This window comes from Puma concolor, chromosome A2, assembly GCF_028749965.1.
Source record: "Puma concolor isolate L17-30 chromosome A2, mPumCon1.1.hap2, whole genome shotgun sequence".
NCBI classification, from domain to species: Eukaryota; Metazoa; Chordata; class Mammalia; order Carnivora; family Felidae; genus Puma; species Puma concolor.
Window position 1 is genome coordinate 158,106,912 of NC_141668.1, and position 19,624 is coordinate 158,126,535.

Consider the following 19,624-nt stretch of genomic DNA (forward strand, 5'->3'; position numbering starts at 1 on the left):
TTGAGACTTCCAGAACCCTGAAGCCTCTGCCTAACCCCATGATGGAGGATGTGGCTGCAAGCCAAAGTGAAGAAATCTGAGACCAGATACCAAAAACCAAAACCAAGTTACATTTATTGATGGGGCCCACCCCCTGCTGTCCAGGGGAAAAAGAGGTCCCCAGGGAGCCCCCTTGGACAAAATAGAAATGGCAGGAAGGTCCTATACATGAAAGAACGTCTCTGAGGTCCTTGCGTTTTTTGTTTTTTGTTTTGTTTTTTTATAAAATGAGAGTCCTTCGTGTGGGGCCTCCCAGCTGTCCAATCCTTGAACTGGAGTACAGTCGCCCGAGGTGTGACCTCAGACCCTCACCCAGCAGACTGCCCGAGCCCCTGGACCTTGGTCCCAGGCAGGGGCACTGGGCAGAAGCCGAGGCCGGCAGTGGGCAAGGGGCTACTGCCCCATCACACGCTCATGGTCATCCCCGGCGAGTACTGCGGAGAGACGAGGGGGTGGCGCGCGGAGGCGGGCTCAGCTCCGGCCTAGGCTGGGACCCGCCCCCCCGGGGAGAAGAGGGGACGGGGCGGGGCGGGGCGGACGTGGGGGGGGGGGAGACAGGTGGCGAAGCATGGGGAAGCCGCCCTGGGGTGCGGGTCCCAGGGTGGGGTTGGGACAGGGGCGGGCCGGTGAGATAAGGGCGGGAGTGAGGGAAGAGGGGAGAGGGGAGGGGAAGGATGACGCGGCCGCCCCCCCACCTGGCCCGCCGCGGTCACGGTCTTGCTCTGGCCCCCCGGCCGCCCCGCCGGGGCCTGCCCGCCAGGCCCCTCCGGCCCGACGCCGCCGCGGGGGGGGAGTCGACGCAGTCGCTTACGCTTTCGCTCGGGAACGGGTGCAGGAAGGTCCCGGCGGCCGCCATCTCGCCGTCGTCCCGCGGGGTGCCCGGGGCGTTGCTCAGGCCGGCCACGGCGCCGGGGGAGCTCTGGGGGCGGCCGCGGTCAGCGCGGTACTCCCCGCCCCGCGGGCCAGGCCCTGCCCACCGCTCGTCCCGACCTGGACTAGGCCTCACCGCCCTGGTCAAGCCCGCATCCCCGCGCCCCGGGAGCCCCAGGCCCCACCCCACGCAGGAGCGCGGCCCCTCACCTTCGGCAACCCGTCCATATCGCCCGAGCCTGTGGACCGACAGACGGCGGACCGCGGCTCAGACGCGCCTGCGCCAGGCCCGACTTCCCCGCCCCCGGGAGCCCAGGGTCAATCGACCCCCTCCTCGAACTTCCCCCGCCCCCAGGCCCAGCCTGCTGGGGATCTCGGACGGAGGGTCCGGGCAGGGGTCAGTGATGGCACTCATGGTTTAGTTACAGGAATCCTCCCCCCAACGCAACCCCTGCCACTGGGCCGCCTGCGGAAGCTCGGGGCACAACTGGGTCGCCAGAGGAGAAACGGGGTTGGAGGGGCGGGAGCGTCCGCCAGGGGGCGCAAAAGGCTTGTGAAGCAGCCTGGTTGGGGAGTGGGGCGGGGGTGGTCTCCGGACGCCCACTCACCCAGGGATCCGTTCACGTGATGAGGCTCCATCGCACTCATGGCCGCCATGGGGCCCTCCGGACCAGGGCCAAGTGGGAACTGCGGGCAGCGGGGCAGCGTGGGACTAGGGCCACCAGACCCCCAGTGGGGCCACTACTTTCTGCAGCCCCCACCCTGGAGCCCCCTCCACTCACATTAGCCCTGCCGGCGCCCGGCCCAATGGGGTTCATGATAGTGTACATGTTCTCGCTGGAGTTGGTGGAGTCTGGGGGAGATATTGGTGCATGAGGGGAAGAAGTGTGACGACTTCTCCAGGAACACCCTCCCTGTACCCCACCCGGGCTGTACCACCTCCAGGGCTGGGCATGATGGGTGTTCCAGGGGGCCCGCCTCCTCCTGGGGGTCCCTGCACAAGGAGGGAGACAAGAGAAGGTGAGAAAGACCCCCCCCCCCACACACACACACATCTGCCACCCACAACCCCTCCCCCCAGGCTTGAGCGGCACAGCCACGCCCCGCTGGGCCCCACTCACCGTGTAGCTGCCGGGGGAGGAGGAGGAATAGGGGATCTGGGGAGAAGGGCAGCTATGAGCGGTCGGCCCGCTCTACCCCTCACAGACCACTACCATCTTCCCCCGGCCCTCCGGGCCACCACTCACCGAGTTTCCGCTGGGGCTGGCCCATGGGCCTCGCACTCCAGGGCCCCTAGAAGAGACAGTGGTGGACCCCGGGGTGAGGCCGGGTGGTACACGGCCCCCCACTACGCACTGTCACCCCCCACCCTGCTGCCCCGTGTGCTCCCAAACAGGCCCTCAGCGCAGCAGACGTTGGCTGGGTCAGCCTTCATCCCTCACTGGCCTTTGGGCCTCGGTTTCCCCACCTGACAGCAGAGTAAATGATATCCAGAGCATTAACAATGGCCAGTGCAGACTGAGCCTGCCCCGGCCCACCCAGCCCGTGAAGCTGGGTGATGGCCCACGTGGACACACTCCAGGGGTTCTCCCAGGGCCTTACATGTTCATGGCGGGCAGGCCCGGGCCGGTGAGAGAGTTGGGTGGGGGCCGCATGCCACCTCCATAGCTCTGGGGAAGCAAAAGGGCTGTGAGTGGCCAAGGTGTGGGGGGAAGGCCCTGAGGCGTACCCCCTCTCCCGGACCCTGCCCTCACCTGGGGTCCAACGCCGGCCATGCCCCGTGGAGGTGTCACCCTCTGCATTGGGCCCATGCTCGGATGCCCTGAGGTGGGGACAGAAGGAGGGGGGCTCAGGCCGGTAACACTCCCCCGGGTGGACATGGGCTGGATGGGGGTGGTTCTGCACCGTGAGACAGCAGGGAGGAGGCATTCCGAGCCGAGGTCCCGATGAGTGGAGGGGGAGGCATAAGCTGGAGCTTCCCTACTCACCCTGAGCACGCGGGGAGGGTTCCATGGCTCCAGGGAGGAGGGGCTGGGAGCCGGGGAGGCCCACCGGAGGCTGCGGAGGGGGCGTGGCAGCAGTGAGCGAGGGCACCACCACCCTGGCCCAACTCCTGCCCCCCCTCCCCTCATCCCTCTCTCACCTGACTCGGCATCCGCAGGGCGGGCCGGGGGCCCCCTGGGAACCGCGGTGACATGAAGGGCTGGAAGAGGTGGGCCGGGGATCAGCACCTCCCACCGCCCGTTCGCCCCCCCCCCCCCAAGCTACCCCGTTCCTGCGGCGCCCCGGCCCCCAGCCTGGACAGCCCCCTCTTCCAGGACCAGTCAGCAGACCGCAGCCAGCCAGTGCCCAGCGCGGCGCGTGAGTGCGGTGGGGCCTGGGGCTCGAGTTGCTGGGACGTGCGTGTGGTGAAGGGGCAGGGCGTCACAGGTCCTTACCTGAACGTGAGGCCCCATCATGGGGGCGTTGGGGTTGTGGGGGGGCTGCTGGGAGTCGGGGGGGCCCTAGGAGGACAGAACCAGGTGGGTTGGGAAGAGCGAGGTCCACCGAAGCTTCACTGCTTTCTGTGGCCTTGCTGGGCGTGGCCAGGGAGGGGGGAGGGGATGCCATGGAGGCGGGAGGGTGGGCCAGTCCTGCACTCCCCCTAAGGCAAGACGGGGGTTTGGGGTGAGGGGCTCTACGGAAACAGTCAGGGGCAAGACCCACGGCTCAGAGAGCCATGCTCTAAGGCTCTTAGCAACCTGGCACGCACAGACCAACTGCACAGAGACCCCGCCTGGGACCCAGCTCAAGCGGCCCCTCCCCCGCTGGCTACACCAAAACCCAGATGCAAAAACCCACGCACTGACCACCCTCCCACCCAATTCCAGCCTGCCAGGGCCTCTCCCCACATGAGACCCCCAACCCCATCAGTGCCCGCACCTGTCACCCTGACATAACCACTCAAGAGTTGCAGAACAGGGGGCACCAGCCCTGGCTGTACCTGGAAGAAGCCGGGTGCCATGGGGCCTGCTGCCATTGCGTCGTTGGGGGCCATGCTCCCCATCACTGGACTAGGGGCCGCTACAGAGCTCTGCAGGGGTGGGGAATACCATGAAAACCAGGTCAGGTCACTTCCTGCTTGAGTGTCCTCTCCTTTCCAAAAGCAGCCCACTCCACTGCACAAGGAACCTGGACCATCTGACCTTCTACCCATGCAGGTGAGGATGCCCGGAGGGTCCTCTAGGTGACGAGCAGCTGCCCCTGTCCCCACCCACGATTAGCAACCCTGACTTGGCCTCCTCCTCAGATGCGCTACGTGGCTCTCAGGATGGGCTTTGCCTCTTTGCTGCACCCAAGACGCTGGAGGCGATCAGGGCCCTGCCAGGCTGAACCCACAGCCCAGGATTCCCAGTTCCTAAGGAGTCAGTCCCAAGCCCGAGGATCTGGGGGTCTGAAAATGCCAACAACCCAGGGCTCCAGTGGGCATGTGCCTCATCCATTGGCACAGGCTTGTTCCTTCCATCTGAATCTAACCTCAGACTAGTAGGGGCAGAGTCCCTAACTCTAGGCCCATCCTGGTAGGCCGGTGGGGCAGATAAGCTAGACCCCCAGCTCTATCCAAGACACCTAAAAACCAACTGGCAGCTTCAAGATGAACCTCCCTTCCAGAAGGCTCCTCCCTGAAGCTGCTGCACACACCAATCCCCTCCTCCTCCAATAGGGAGGGAAATGAAGAGGAGGACTACTGGGGTGGGGTCCTAAGGCTCCTGACTTCAGACGGAGGAGAGGAGATGACAGGGTGCCAGAGAGGGGAGTTCCCATGTCAGCCAAGGGCGGAGATGCTGGTGGCAGGCCAGAGCTGGCAGGGGGCAGGCTGACAGGCCACTTCCTCTGGTCGGTTCCAAGTCCCAGGCCTGTCTGCCTTTGGGGCCCACAGAGCAGGGAGGAGAAGGGGAAATGGAGGCCTAGTTTACAGGGCAGAGGGGACACATCAAAGGATAGGGAAGGAGGAGGACTCTGCAGGGACTGAGTAGAGAAGAGAGGAGTAGTTCTCTGGGGGCCCCTTGACTCTGGTCTGTCTGGATCATCTGCCCCCACTCCAGGCCTGACAGGACCCAAGAGGAAGGGTCTGGTCTTTGCGGGTCACTGCCGTCCCTGGGGCTAGCACAAGCCATCACACAAGGGATGCTCAGGAATTTGTAGAACTGCAGCCACTTGGGTTCAGAGGAGTTAAGCATTTTGCCCACGGTCACACAGCATTTCCTGCCCTACAGAAGTGGGGAGAGGGCCCCTTGGCTGGGTCAGGGCAGGGCCCCTGGAGACATACCCTTCCGCCTGGGGAATGCAAGCTGCCCCCCTTCCTGTCCCTTCTCAAAGGTCAGCCTCTGAAGGACTCCAGGCCCCAAACTGGGGAGGTATGGGTGGGAGCCTCCCCAGGCCTATGGTGACTGAAAGCACTCCCAGGGCCCATTGCAAACCTTTTGAAAGCCCAAGAGACCCTGGGAGTGAGGGGGGATAAAGCTTTCAGCCCCCCCTCCAAACTGCCACCCCCCCCCCCCTTCCTCCACCTCATGCCCTCCCACAGATACAGCCTTACAGCTGAACAGCTATTCTCGAAGGCGCCTGCCTCAGTGGCTGAACAGGGGCACCTCTGAACCTTAGGTCTGTCCACCCCCGCCCCCCCCCCCCACCTACCCCACAGGGAGGATGGGAGAGCAGTCCCCCTCCTTTTGAGCCACAACAGGCGCCAGATCATTTCCTGGTGGGGAGGGCGGAGGTGGGGGCAGCTGCTTTCTGGGCTGCGGACCACAAGATGTGGGGGCAGGGAAAAGATGGGGCATCCCTCACCCCCTTGTAGCTTCCCAATTCTAGGCCCAGAAGGGTTAATATGGGGCGGTCCACTCTCCCTGGCGGGTGGCCCAGCTAGACACCCCCCCCCCCACGTCCATCATCCGCCCGGAGACGCCCTGGCCCAACCTGCGTTGCTATGACGACGGGTTGGGCGCGCTAGCGTTTCCTGGAGATGCCGAGGTCGGCAGCAGAGCCGGGAGGGGCGAACTGAGTCCCCACTCGGAGGCCACCCCCCACACACACCGACCACGTAGAGGAGGCAAGCAGGGCGCTAGAGCAGCGGCCGGGCAGGATGTGCGCCCGCAGCAACAGAGAACCCGCCACCCCGGGGCCAGGTCGCTACCCACCGCGGGCGGGGTGGGGGGGGGGGTCCCCATCCCCCCACCCACGTCCGCTGTACCCGTGCCATCTCCCCCCACCCCCCACGCCACGCGCGCTCCGCTGCCATGGTAACCGGCGCGCTCCCGGGAAGCGCGTACCCCTCCGTGTGAAGAACCAAGCACTCCGCCCTCCTTGCCCTCCCTGGAGGCGCCCAGAGAGGCCGCTGGAGTCGCGGGCAGAGGCAAAGCCGGGGCGGAGAGGGAAGGGGCGCTGAGCAGGCCGGGAGGGGGCGCCCTCAAGCAGTCAGGCACGCACACAACTCGAGACACCCCTGGAGCCCCAGTGCTGGCAGGAGAGGGACAGGGGGGCAGCACACGAGCAGTGGGACCCAATAGGGACCAACAGTATGACCCCAGCTCCCAAGCACAGCGTAAGGCGCGTGAGGAGCGTCTTCAGGGACAAGACGAAGCCTTGCCCCTCTGGGGATGCACTCCCGCCCTACGAAGGCCTGCACTGGGCAGGGGAGGGGATGCGTTATGCCGGGAGGCGGTACACAACCTTGACCAATTGCAGAGCGAGATGGGGACCGCCACGCCCTGGGAGGCCCGAGGGGGCACAGCGGGGAGGATTGCTCAGGATGCGAGGACGGCTGTCGGAGTGTGGGCGCACAACGGGGAGGGGGTGGGAGGGGGGAACTCGCCTAGAGCTGCCCGCCCCTGGACGCCAGTTGCGCTGCTGCTTCCCCCTTGAGTGGGCCCGGAGCCCCCAAGCCTTTCCTGGCCAGCCAGAGACCTCTCGGAGAAGCCGGGTGGCCAAGGCCCACACCCAAGGCCAAGAAGATAAAGGCAGGGGCTGCCATCTGCCCATGACAAAATGCCACCAGCCCTTTCATGTCATGCCCTTTCCTCTTCAGACAGGCCTCTGACCCTCACTCAACCCAGAAGGAAACTGAGGCCAAAGAGGTGGAGTCAACAGCCTCAGCCACCAAGCAAAGTTAGGAAGTGTGCCCACTGCTGGGCCTCTGCTGCTCAAGGGTGCACCTGCCAGTTAGCCAACCCCCACCCCCACTCCCGCCTGCACTCAGAAAGGCTGGGGCGGGAGAGGACATGCAGTAGTGGCCCCAACCCTGTCCCCCGCCACACATGTAGACACACACACACAAACTACACATACACAGCTAGGCAGATGGGGAGGCAGGAGCTCCTGGCTCCACTCCACGGGGGATTCAGATGATGGAGAAGAGAGGCGGGGCCTGCCTCAGGAAGGTATGGGGGGGCTGTGGGGGCCCTCAGGAGCTGAGCGCAGTGGAAGGACCTCCCCCATCTTGTGAGTATCTCTATACTGAGTAGAGGGAATAGGGACTCCCCAGAAGTGGCCAGATCCCAGATCAATCCCCACAGCCAGACCCACTTGGGCACCCAAGCCAGCCTCAGGCCACACAGGACCCCAAGGCCACAGGCCCAGAAACCTGCCCATGCCCACGAGCCCTGGTCCCAGTCCCCGGGGCAGGGACTCACATAGTCCTGGAAGGCCTTGGCCTCATTTGAGTGCTCACACGCCTCTCTGCGGTCAGGTGCTGCACAGTACAAGTCCCAGAACACGCTGTGGGCGGCAGGGGGGGGGGGGGGGGGGAACGATGGTTTCCCCACACGTCCCCACCCAGCCCCCCTCCGTGGCCCACCCTGGCCAGCCTCACACGCACCACCACCAGGAATGCAGGAACCCTGGGGGCTCCCCCAGCGTAATGTTCTTCTCCCATCGGATCTGCAGGGGGAAGGCAAGACAGTGAGAGGGCCCTGCCTGACCCCTTCCAACCTGGGGCAGCCCTAGCCCAGCCTGGTGCCTGGGGAATGCTGGGGCAGGGGACCAGCAGCCCAGAGCAAGGGAGCTGGGAGGGGGGCAACTACGTGAGGGGCAGATAAGTGGGCACAGATCGTCAGATGGCCAGGCAGATGCCTGGACACCAGTCCACGGGCGCTGATCCACCCCAGCCCTCAGTTCCCAGGGCCAGCAGAGGGGCACCCCAACCCATCTGGAAAGGAGATGGAGAGGACCCCAGGGTATGGGTGGTAAGGAAGGGCCCAGCTTAGGGGGGGATCTCTGCCTGGCCAGGCTGGCTTACCTCGGACAGAAAGGTCTGGGCTGACTTCTGGGCACCAACGTGCAACAGGTACTCGTATACATAGAGTGCCAACCTGCAGGCAGGCAGAGGGGAGGCTGGCTCAGGCCTGGGGCGAGCCCCACAGTCCCAAGGATCCCTGAGAGAGGCCCTCAGTGAGTCCCTCATGACGCCACTCCCGGCCTCACTCGCTGCCCCCTACTGGTTCCCCAATCACCCACATCTCCCCCACCCTGACAGGTGATGACTTCAGTTGCTCAGACCAGCCAACTCCTACATATCCATCAATACCCAGCCTGCAGGCCCTTCTTCTAGGCAACGCTCTCAGCAGTCCATAACCCCCCACTTGCAAACCAAACTCTGCTCTGTTAAACACCAAGTCCTGGCCCCATCCTGCCAACGCTGAGACCCCAGAACAGCCTTGGTCCCAGGGAGGTTTTGTGCCCAGGAGAAAGGGCTCCCGGATGTCACTCCAGACTATGCCCTGGGTAGGGTCTCCCAGCCAGTACCCTAGGCCATGTGGCCAGGGCCCAGCACCTAATTCCCTCCCAGCCTTGCCTGCTAGGGGCCCTCTTCCAGGTGTCCCTGGACCCCCGTTCTCTTTCTCAGGATCAGCGCCCATCCACCAGTGGTGGCCATGACCCATCTATACCAGCCCTCCAGGGAGATTCTGGAGAAGTGAGGGTAGCGAGGGGCAGTGGGGCCAGCAGTGCCACCTGGCTGCCACGGCACCTTGTCGAAACACAGTGCCGGGTAACCTTAGACACACCAATCTGGCCACTGCCCACCCCAAGAACAGGCCACCTTCCATCCGGCAGTGTCCTCCACGGACCACATAGGAAGGCCGGACCTTCCACGCCACCTTCCAAGCCTCTCCATCCTCAGCCTCCACGCCCCCTCATCAGTCCTCCACACCAGCAAGCAGAGAAACAACTTCCTGGCCCCTGGGGCCACCCATTTCCCAACCATCCACTCCACGGTGACTGGCCCCTCCCAGTGCTCCCAGGGACCTTACTGCCCGTCCAGGTCCCATGTGGGCTGGGGGGTATAGGGTCCAGATCCAAGACTGGGGACTCCTCAAGGGCTGGCCTGAGCTGGAAGGCCTTCTAGAACGCCTCCCCACTCGGCTGGCCGCCCTTCCCTGGCTGAGGGCCCCATCCTAAAATAACCCTGCTTTGTCTCATGTTCCTGCTCTCTCCCCACCTTCCCAGCCAGGCTTCTTGATCCTCACATACCCGCCCCCCATCAGATCACTCCCCCTTCCTCAGACCTCACAGAGGCAGTTCTGGCCATTCTGTCCTGGCCCCCAGTCCCTGCCCCACCCAATGGGTTCTGTCCTTGGCCTGGATCCTCTTCCTTCATCCAGCGCCTCCCTGTGCAATGAACGCAACAGACACCTGTACCTCTGCAAGCTACCTGCTCGTGGGCAGACAGGGACGCACCAATACAAAGGAGAAGCTAAGTTATATGGTGGGCCGGAAGGTTGTGCGTGCTAGGGAAGGGCAAAAGGGGGACGTTAAGGGGTTGGAGTGGGCAGCTGTCCCAGGGTGAGGTGGGCCCCTGGCTCACACCACACCAAATGAGCTGTGACAGCCACCTACAGGGACAGGGCATAGAGGGGTAGAGTTCACGGTGCTCACGCAACTCCAAGCGTGGGTTTTTCCTCAAGACTGGCTGCGGATTCCCCCACATCATCGCACCCCTCTCAGCCTTCCTGGCCCCATGGCCCCATGGCCAGGTTTACCTGTCCAATTCACTCCTGTGACTCTTCCTTTCTGGAGGCTTCCTGAGCCTTCAAGGGGCCTGCATCTGCCAGCCCTGTGTCCATTAGTGAAGGAACGAATGTGAAAAGCCAATGGCCTGAAGCAGAGCCAACCAGCGCAGGCCTACCAGCTACCCCACCTTCCAGGTAAGGAGAGGCTGAGAGAGGTCTGGTCAGTCCCTCACCCATTTCGGGGGTTGCTGCAAGGAGCAGGAAAGTCTGGGGTGAGACGTCCAGAGACAAGGAAGCAAAATGAGGTGGGGGAATCCAGGTAGATGGGGTAAGGGTAGGGGTAGTGGGGGGCTGCGGTCTTGCCCTGGGGGAATTCTAGCTCAGTAAGCCCCCTGAAGAAATACCCTTGGCTCCCACCACATCCACCAAGGGGTCTACACTGCCAGCCATTGGGTCCTCCTATACCTCCCTTTGCCCTTGACTGTTCAGCAGTGACATGTGACCCAGAATGCAGGTTCAGGAGCCCGCCTCTACCTGCCCCCCCAGGCCCCTGTGATCTGGCTTGGGTGGTCTGGCCTTGACTCACAAAGGTACAAGGGTGCACACACGTGCACGAATAACATCCACCCAACCACAGCCCTGAGATCGCTGCACTTACTGAATTTAGGGGGAAAAGACTTGAGGAAAAAGCTCTCTCTCCTGATTCGGAGCCTTCTTCCTGCCTCCTCTAGCACACGCTTGGCCCAGGCCACTAGCATCTCTTACCTGGATTTCGACAGCGCCCCCCCCCCCCCGCCCCCTTCTTCCAGGGGCTGCGCTCTCCCCAGCCCCTAGTGTCTACACACACACATCCCGTAACACTCCCCCTTCACTGCCCCAACACACAAACACTGGCCATCCTCCACCTCAGGGCCTTTACCCAGGGTGTTCACCCACCTCCAACGCTTCCACCTAGAGACCGGTGTAGCTCAAATGTCACCCGTCACAGTCTTTCCTATCACACCTAACACCACCTGCCCCATCTGCTGCCCCCCCCCCCAATCACCTTATTTATCCCCTTCTGACACATAGGTCTCTGCTCTCTGCCTGCAGCTCCTTCTGGAATGTAGCTTCGGAGGGGGCCGGGGGTGGAGGCAGGGACTTGCTCTCTTTCACTCGCTACTGAACTTAAAACAGAGCCCAGCGCATCTTGGGCCCCCAGCTACCCCAAAGGAATGAACAAACCAACACCAGGACTCCCTGTGACTTGGGGGGGGGGGGATTAACACAAGTAGTCTGGTAAGCACCCATACAAGTTGGCTGAGTATTTCGATGTTAAGGATTTGGGTGGGGTTTTATCCCCAAAGCAGAGAAACCAGGCAGAGTTTTCAGTTTTGCAGATTTCTCTTACATGTTGGTACTTTAATTTTTACTACGATGGAGTCTGAGGGAAGAATTGTGAGCTGTTTTGTTTTGGGTGAGAAGTGTTTTTGTTGTTGTTGCTTGTGTGTGCATCGTAAGTTTATTGCCGATACTGGAGGGAGATTCCTTCCATCCCCAAAACGAAACACATGGGCGCCCCGGAGAAATCTAGATTCTTCCCACTCCAGGGAAGGCGTGAGAAGGACGGACGCTGGGGACAAGGCAGGCTTTGCAGTTCCTCAGCCTACTTATCCTCCCCTCAACAGAGGAGAGCTGTTCCCCACTATTACTTCCTCTCATCCACTCATCCCTGAAGTAATAATTAAAAAAAAAAAAAGGCTCCACTATTAAAAAAAAAAAAAAGACAAAAAACCCTCAAGTATGGGAGCCAGGGGTCCCGGCTGGGACTTGAGGTTAAAGGTCACCAGTAGAAGAGGGACAGCGAGGGGAGGAGGAACCACCACTGTTTCTGCTGCAGGGCCTCCTTCCTTGCTGCGTCCTGTGGCCACTGCGGCGGCCTCATCTGCCGGCAACCGCACAGAGCGGACCACCGAGCCCCGGATGAAGCAGTCCTTCACTGATAACGTGTGAGGCTATTTCTCAGGGTCTGTGACACTGACGTCAGTTAGTCTGATGTTGAGATACCGATCCACACGCTGGAGGGTTCCACAGATGCTCAGGTCATTCTTGAGTTCCACGACCACATCCTTGCCCACGAGGGACTTGAAAAAGGAGTGGAAGAGCAAGGTGGTCCAGCCACTGCCGGAGGGAAAGTGAGGGCTGGAACCTCCAGCCTGAGGCCTGACGGCGCGCATGTTGGCGGCGGGGGACGGGGGGTGTGAAAATTTTTGAAGCCTGGACATGGGCTATGTTGTTCAGGGCCCTTCAGAGACCCCAAGCAGGGCTTCTAGTTTGACGGTCACTGACCAAGCCCTGGGCTCGGTCATGGGGAAGGGCCTGGGCTCTGGATCCAAATCCTGGCATCCCCACCCCTAACCAGGTTGGCAAATGACCTGCAGAATGACTGCACTCAGGGGGGGCCCTTCTGCGGTAAGAGGGCAGGTGGATGGAAGGAGCGAGTGACCTAGAGGATCTGGCGTGCCCAGACCCCAAGTATTCATAGGAAGAAATGCACACGGTGACCTAATAGGATGTTAGAGCCCCGCAGGCTACAATGCGGCACCACCACCGTAATCAAGAATTATGGTAGGTAAACGGATGCTCCCCGCATGGTGTCCTCCTCCCCCTTAAAGCCCCTGGACTTGCTGCTGGGGGCTGGGAGATGCCCTCTACCCAGGGGCTTGTATCACTCAACAAAGGGACTCTCCAAGCCACACACTTCCTCCCTCCCCACGGCTGCCTTCAAAGCCAGGCCTTCAGGCATCTCTTGCCAGGGTGGTGACCACCCTCCTCACCATCCGCCTGGCACAGCCTCCACACTTGCCCCTCACAGCCCTTCTCCCACACGGTGGCCAGAGTGACGACCCCCACTCACAAATTCCACCTCTGTCTTCCTCCTCCTCCTGTTCCCTCCCAGACACTACCTCTTCTCAAGTCTTTCCTTGGAGGCTCCCCTGTGTCCAGCGGCTCTGCTTAGCCTCCAAGACTCAGTTCAGGGGCTCCTTTCTTAAGGACCTCTTACTCATCTGCTCTCCAAACAAGGATGCCCACAGCCATACTTGGAAGCCCAGCAAGAAACAGAGCAAACGCAAGGTGATTCCCGCACCTGCTGAGCTAAGGAACAAACTTCACCTGTGGTCATGTGCCCTGTCTCAAAACCCACCCCAGGAGAAAAAAAAACACAAGGAACCCAGTGACACCAACCATGGTTGTCGTTTATGGAATGATTTAAACCAACCTAGCAGGGCTTCACAATGGCAGAGCCTCTGGAGCCACAGGAGGAGGGATACAAAGGGGACAAAGGGGCCTGCAGCTACCCCTGCTACCTCCGTACTCTTATTTAAAAAGCCCTAAATCCAATGACCAAATGCCAAGTGCTAGTTAGTTCTGGGTGGTAGGTGCCCTCCAGGCTGCCCTGTAGGTTGGGAGTGTTTATTATTGGACGCACCCAGCAGGTATTCAGTCCTTTCTGGGGCAGGCTGTCCCAGACCCAGTGTTGAGATGGGGAGCCAGAGGCGGGCCCAGGACAGGGACCTGAGAGGGAAGAAGGGCAGGAGGAGGCAGGAGGGTGAGCAGGGAGAAAAACATAGTGCCAGGGGCTGAGGACCTGAGCAGTGTAACCCCCCCCCCCCCACACACACACCCCATTTTACAGAGGAGGAAACCGAGGCCCAGACACAGGAAGTGGCTGGGCTGGTGGCTGCCTGCGTGGGGTGCTCCACCTGCAGCCTTTCACCAGTCCTTGTAGTCCTTGTGAGAATCCTACAAGGCCGGTCGTCCTTATTTCAGAAAGGAAGGCTCAGCAGCAACCAGCCGGCTTCCCGGGTGCGGTGCCGCCCTCCCCCCTTCCGAGAGCTCTCACTCTCTCTCGTGCCCCAGACGCTGAGACCTCAGCAGATCGCTTCCTCCCCAGGGCCCCCGCAGCCCTACGGATGAAAGAGGGGGTGCGACCATCTGGTGTTTTCCAAACTTTCTTTAGCAGCAGAACCCGATCTCCAAACCAACGCTTACATGGGAGCCCCTACAAGAAACGGACGAACGCAGGGCAGCTCTGGGCACCAAGGGGCCTGGAGAATAGGCACGATGGCACCTTTAGCCTCCGCATGAGGGGTTTTTGCAGATCCCAGTGTTTCCCCCCCCCCCCACTGGGAGCCGTGTGGCCTCCCCAGGGGATCCACCCAGCTGCCCACGCGGGGCTGGGGCCAGCACCCCTCAGGCCCTCTCCTCTCTCAAGCTCTTCCTGAGGTGCAGGGGTTCCCCCCTCCCCGACTGAGGTCAGTCTCCTCGGCCGCGGAAACTTCCCTGCAGAATGTGGGAGAAGAGCTCGGCTCGCGACCTCGCGCGCACGCAGGTCTCGACTGTTGGAGGTCTCGCGACCTTCGAGTCCGGCTCGGATCTGTCGCGCCCCTTCGAATCCTGCGCCCTCAAGTCTGGGGCCACGTCGCGACCCCTCGCGCCACTCGGGTCGCTCAAGCCCTCGGGTTTCACGCGCCCCCTCAAATCTCGCGAACCTCGGGTCTCCAGCACCCCTTCAGCCCTCCCGACCTCTGGGATCTCGCGCACCCCCTCCAGCCACACGACCCCTTGCGTCCCTCGCGCCGCCCGAGTCCCACGCGCCCGTCAAATCTCGCGAACCCCGCAGCTCCCCACGCCCCTTAGATCTAGCGCACTCCCACGAATCTCGCGGCCCCGCGCGCCCCTCGGGTCTCGCGCGCCCCCCTCAAATCTCGCGCCCCTCGGGTCTCGCGCGCCCCCGCAAATCTCGCGACCCCTTCGAGCCGCGCTGGGGCCCCGCACGCCCTGCCCCCGCGCCCACGTGCCCCGCGCGGTGCCCGCCGGCATTGGGGCCCACGGAAGCCTGCGCGGCGGCCGAGTCCCGCCCCCGGCGCCCACGGCCCCGGCCCACCGACTCACTTCTCGCGGGCCTGGCTGTCGGAGGGCACGGCCGAGCCCTTGCCCCCCTTGGCGTACATGCTGCTCCGAGCCGCCGCCGCCGCCGCCGCCGCCGCCGCCTCCGGGGCCCACACCTGTCAGGCGGCACCGCGGGCCGCGCTAGCGGTCGCCATAGCTACCCCGCGCCCTGGGCCTCACAGCCCCGAGCCCCGCGCGGGCACCGCGGGCATCGTCCGCGCGGGGGAGCTCCAGACGGCCAAGGCGGCGGTGGCGGCGGCGGCGGCAGCTCCAGCTTCAGCTCCAGCCACGGGTTTTATTTTCTTCCTCTCTTCCCTCAGCGCGGGCTGTTCCGGGAAGCGCGCGCCCCCTCCTCCCGCCGCGCGCGCCCCCGCCCGCCGCCTCCCTGCCGCCCGCGGGCGCCGCTCTTAAAGGGGCGATGGCGGGCGCGCGGATGGGTCCCGCTGTGGGGACCGTGGGCCGGGCGCGCACGCGCAGTGCCCAACGCAGTGGGGTGGGGGGGGAGCGCGGGGACACACACGCAGGCACGGGTGGGGGCGGCCACCTGGGGACACACAGCAGGATACAGTTGATCACGGCTCCACACACGGTCTACAAACAGGACCAGCCACCCAAATTGTACACCCAGGAGCACAGCCACACACAGGACCCTACACACACAAATCCACAGAGCTACTGGAACGAGTGAGAGTTCCCTAAAGCGACAGGCCGTCACGCTGGGTGTCCTCCCCACAGATATGTCCCCCCACATCCTGAGAGGAACCCGCCACACGTACAGTTCACCCAGGGACACCCCGTCCCACACACGGTGGTATACACAGTGGCCACCAGGACAGCAAAGCACACAGGCCACTGCTCACAGGGACGCACAGGCACACGTCGGCTCCGTTGTGCTACAGCTCCCAACGGGCCGTGGAAAAAACGCGGCTGCTTGTCGGAACTCCTACCCAGGGCTCCACACGTAGCCCTGGGGTCTCACAGTGCCACAGACGACAGCGTCACACGGTCCCGGGGCCTGTGGCCACTCACAGACACACGACGCAGACACATGCAACCCGAAGACCACCACACAGCGCCGCCCCGTAGCCACACCCCGTGTCAATAGCAGTTGCTGGGTGATTGTCGCCTGGGTCATTCCTGCGGCTGCTGCTCAGCCTGGGTATCGGCCGGCTGTAAACGGGGCGCATCCCACTTTTCATTGTCTCCTCTGCAGGAGTCAGGACTGCAGGCGGGGGGTGGGGGGGACCCCATTCCCCCTCCAGGGGCCCTTCTCCTCCCTCCAGAGGGTGTGAGATGGGGGCAGACACCGAAGTAAGGACAAGGGTGCCTGCGAGGGGTGGAGGCCTGTGCGCGGGACCTGCTTGCGCCCCGGGGAGGGAGGCAGTCCGGTTGTGTCTCCAGGTCTGGATGTTTCTGTGAATGTCCGCCATAGGGGTTCCCCACCCCCACCCCCCGCCCCCCCCCCCCCCCGCCCTGCACGACTGCGAGCGTGTGTGTCTGTGTCTGGGTGTGAACCCGCAGTTCCTGTGTGAGTGCACATGTGCATCATGCCTGGAGTTTGGTAGGTATCCAGGGAAAGGCTGCTGTCTGGTCAACTGGCCCTGGCTCTGCAGCAGCGGTTGTGTGTCCTTGGCGGTTGTGTGAGGCCGAGTGACGCCCTTAGGCTGTGTGCACAAGTGTGTGTGTTTGCGTGTGCCTCCGCGCGGAGGTTGATTACTGGCTCCCCGGGACCTGTGTTGTGTGGTTGTGTGCTCAGGCTTCCTGCGTCGTGTGTGTGTGTGTGTGTGTGTGTGTGTGTGTGTGTGTGTGTGTGTGTGTGTGTCTTGATGGGAGCAACCGCCCCCGCCCCTGCCAGCTGACCCCCTGTTATACCTCCCTCTTAGAGGCCGCGCTCCCCAGTAGGGATCCCCACCCCTCAAGCCTGGCGATCGGGAAGTCGGGAGCCGCTGGGGTTCCAGACAGGCGGAGAGGAAGGGAAGGGCCAGGCAGGCCCCAGCCCCGCCTCCATCCCGAGGGGCCCCGGCCGGGGTTGGAGGGGGACGCCAGCCCTTCCCACTTCCTGTCCAGCCGGTCGTCCCCTCCCCCAGCTTCCTCTCCCGCGGGGCCCCCGAGGCCGGGGCAGGCGGAGAGGAGGGGCCTGCGTTGCGAGCTAATGGGGGCGCGGCCGGCAAGCTTCTATAGGGGCCTCGAGCTGGCGGCTGCCCAGCGCCCCGGAGGCCACCGGCGGACGTGGGAGCCAAGGGCACCCTCGTCGTAATACCCGCTCCCACCACCGGTCTCCGGCGCCTACTTCCAACGAGGCAGAGAGAAAGTGGCTCCCCCACGTCGCACAGCGTATATGTGACCACTGTGACACTCCGGCCCCGAGGACGCTCCTCCTGCCATCCCAGGCACCCCCTATTTATCTCCCAGCGCTCGGTGGCTCCCCGGGATTCTGTGTGTCCTGCGCGGGTCCCTCGGCCTTTCTGAGCCACGGTTCCTTGAGTCGTGATCTCCAGCCTCCCCACAAACATTTATTGAGCATCTGCTGTGCGCAGGGCTCTTGTGGGGGCTCTGGGGACCCAGCCAGCACGCTTTGCTACTGCTTGTGGAACTGAGATTTTGATGGGGAGGGCTGACCGTCAAACGCTGGCGTGTCCGTAGGATAATTTCAAGGAGTACCACATGCTGGGCAGAGGGAGGGGTTCCCAGTGGAGAGAAGCCAGCGATGGCCAAAAGGGCCGGGCTCCCAGGCAGGGTGGAGGCGGGCGGGGGGGTGGTGGGAGGATGGAGAGAAGGAGGGAAACGCAGCGCGAGCTGCGAAGGGGGAGGTGCGGCGGGCTGAAGCGACAAGCGCGGTTCTCATGGCAACCGGGACGGATCTCCAAACACAGCCTCGGTGCCCGCGGAAAAGTCCGAGAAAAGGGAGATCGGCCCCACGCGGCGTCAGGGAAGCGGAGCCGCTCGCACATCCAAGCAGGGCGCACTCCTTACAAGAGCAGAACCCACAGAAGGGCCTTACCCCCACCGCACCCAGAAGAGGGAGGGGTTTGGGGGGGAAGCAAAGTTTTCGTGTTTTTTTGTTTGTTTGTTTGTTATTTTATTAAGGGGAGGGGTGGATCTGAAAGATCTGAAAGCAAAATGTTCAGACTGCAGCACAGAAGTGCAAAGGCCCTGAGGTGGGTACACGGTTAAGGTGCTGGAGGCAGAACGAGGAGGGCAGTGTGGCTGGAACAGGAAGAGGAACCGGATCACTCCCGAGGGGACGGGTTGGGATTCGTTCTAAGCAATAAGGAGCCACGGGAAAGTGTGTAGCCTTGAACGGCAATCTGCAACAGGATTTTAAGAAGCTCCATGGGGCTGCTGGGTACATTGAGATAGCATGGAGGATGCATAAGGTTGCCCGAGTAAGAAGCCCAGGTAGACAGGGGCCCTGGGCCAATGGCAGACCCGGGAGTTGATTGGGGTCCCGGTGGGGACCCGAAGCAGAGAAGACTTATTAAAGTCTGGTCGGAATCCTAGACTGGCCATTCCTTCATCGGCTCCCGGCTGCCCCTGTGTGGCTGTGCGGGGACTGCAGCCTTGAGCCAGTTCTCTGCCTCGGGATCACCACCGGGTTGGAGGCGGTGCCTGGGCAAGCCCGTAGCGGACTGTGCTGGTAGGGCTGGGGCGGGGTGGGAGTGGGGTGTTGAATGGAGGAAAGTCTGTCCCACCCCACTCCCTGCCAGCCCTTCCATTCTTCATACCCGCCCTTCACAGGCCCACCTCCCGGCCTTTGCACGGGCTGTTCCTGCTGCTGCCTGGAGGGCTCTTTGGCTCCTGGCCCTGCCTATTCTAGTTCCTTCTTCCCGCCACCCCCCTCCTCTCCTTCCTTCCCCTCTTTCTCCTCCCCTCCCTCTTCCTTGCCTTCCCTGGCCATCTCCCCCAGATTACTGGTTCAGCACTGGTCTTGGTTGGATTTGTCACTGTTACGAATCTGTTGACAGCCTCTGCCTCCCCCCCGGATCTGTCCTCCCTGCGGACACAGCCCTGGCGGCCGGTGAATATGTTGCAGAAGTCGCTGGGAAGCCTGGTTTGGGTTTTCCTGATGATGGTTTTTCCTCTCCACTGGAGATGGAAAGAGCACCCCCCCCCCCCCCCCGCCACTTCTCATTAAAGTGGCAGGCCTTGGGAGGGGCCCGGATTCGGGATGGGGGCTCCTCCCCAGCCGTGCGTGGGAGGCGGGCCACAGCTGGGAGCAGGGTCTGGGCCCTGAGATGTTTCCTCTCAGAAGCTGTAATTATGGGTAATTTTCTAACTGCAACACAAAAATTAAAACCCAAACAACATCGGGAGGGGAGAAGCCACAGCAGCCGGCCCGAGTGCTAGAGGAGGGGTGGGAGCTCTAGCCTAGACCTGGTGGGAGGAGCAAGGCCCCCAACCTGAGCGCTGGGGGGGGGGGGGGGGGAGGGGGGGAGGCAAAGGCTCCCGGAAGAGGCAGAAACCCCTTGGAGTCTCCGGTTTCCTGTACTCCAAGACTGATCACCTGGAGGTAGAAGTCCCCGGATGGATGGAGATTGGGCCTGGGTTTGAATCCTGGCTGCGCAGGTCCACTGAGAGTCTTGGAACCGGAGGCGACTGAACCCTCCAGCTTGCAGAGCTGCTGCTGAACTCTAGGCAACAGAGGGGACCCAGGATGGACCCAGGAGGAGGAGCCTCAAGCAATTCTACAGCTCCACCCATCAGCACCATCCTCAACAAAGCTCCGCCTGAGCCAGTACGCTGAGCTACCTCCAGTGCCTTCCGTGGGCTCCAGTGCCCATAAATTAAGTGCCTGT

At 62.8% G+C, this 19,624-nt stretch overlaps 1 protein-coding gene and 1 pseudogene across 15 annotated transcripts; both read right to left on the bottom strand.

Moving 5' to 3' along the window:
- Window positions 1-87: 87 nt before the first annotated feature.
- SSBP4 (single stranded DNA binding protein 4) lies at window positions 88-15,218 on the bottom strand. 15 transcript variants are annotated; one of them, XM_086698567.1, is made up of 18 exons: window positions 14,832-15,206; window positions 8,186-8,258; window positions 7,766-7,827; window positions 7,581-7,639; window positions 3,893-3,982; window positions 3,348-3,413; window positions 3,053-3,112; window positions 2,898-2,967; window positions 2,664-2,731; window positions 2,512-2,579; window positions 2,157-2,202; window positions 2,031-2,066; window positions 1,849-1,903; window positions 1,692-1,762; window positions 1,518-1,596; window positions 1,120-1,148; window positions 735-958; window positions 88-473 (listed from the first exon to the last, which is right to left on the bottom strand). In XM_086698567.1, exons 2-17 carry the CDS (start codon window positions 8,245-8,247, stop codon window positions 749-751), a joined length of 1,131 nt encoding a protein of 376 aa, XP_086554693.1. In that variant the 5' UTR covers window positions 8,248-8,258; window positions 14,832-15,206; the 3' UTR covers window positions 88-473; window positions 735-748. The 15 variants fall into 15 exon arrangements, with proteins under 15 accessions (XP_086554693.1, XP_086554688.1, XP_086554691.1 ...); XM_086698562.1 differs by having other exon boundaries at window positions 7,581-7,665; window positions 14,832-15,201; XM_086698565.1 differs by having other exon boundaries at window positions 851-958; window positions 7,581-7,665; window positions 14,832-15,199.
- Window positions 8,268-14,805, bottom strand: LOC147583650 (U6 snRNA-associated Sm-like protein LSm2 pseudogene; annotated as a pseudogene).
- Window positions 15,219-19,624: the final 4,406 nt, after the last annotated feature.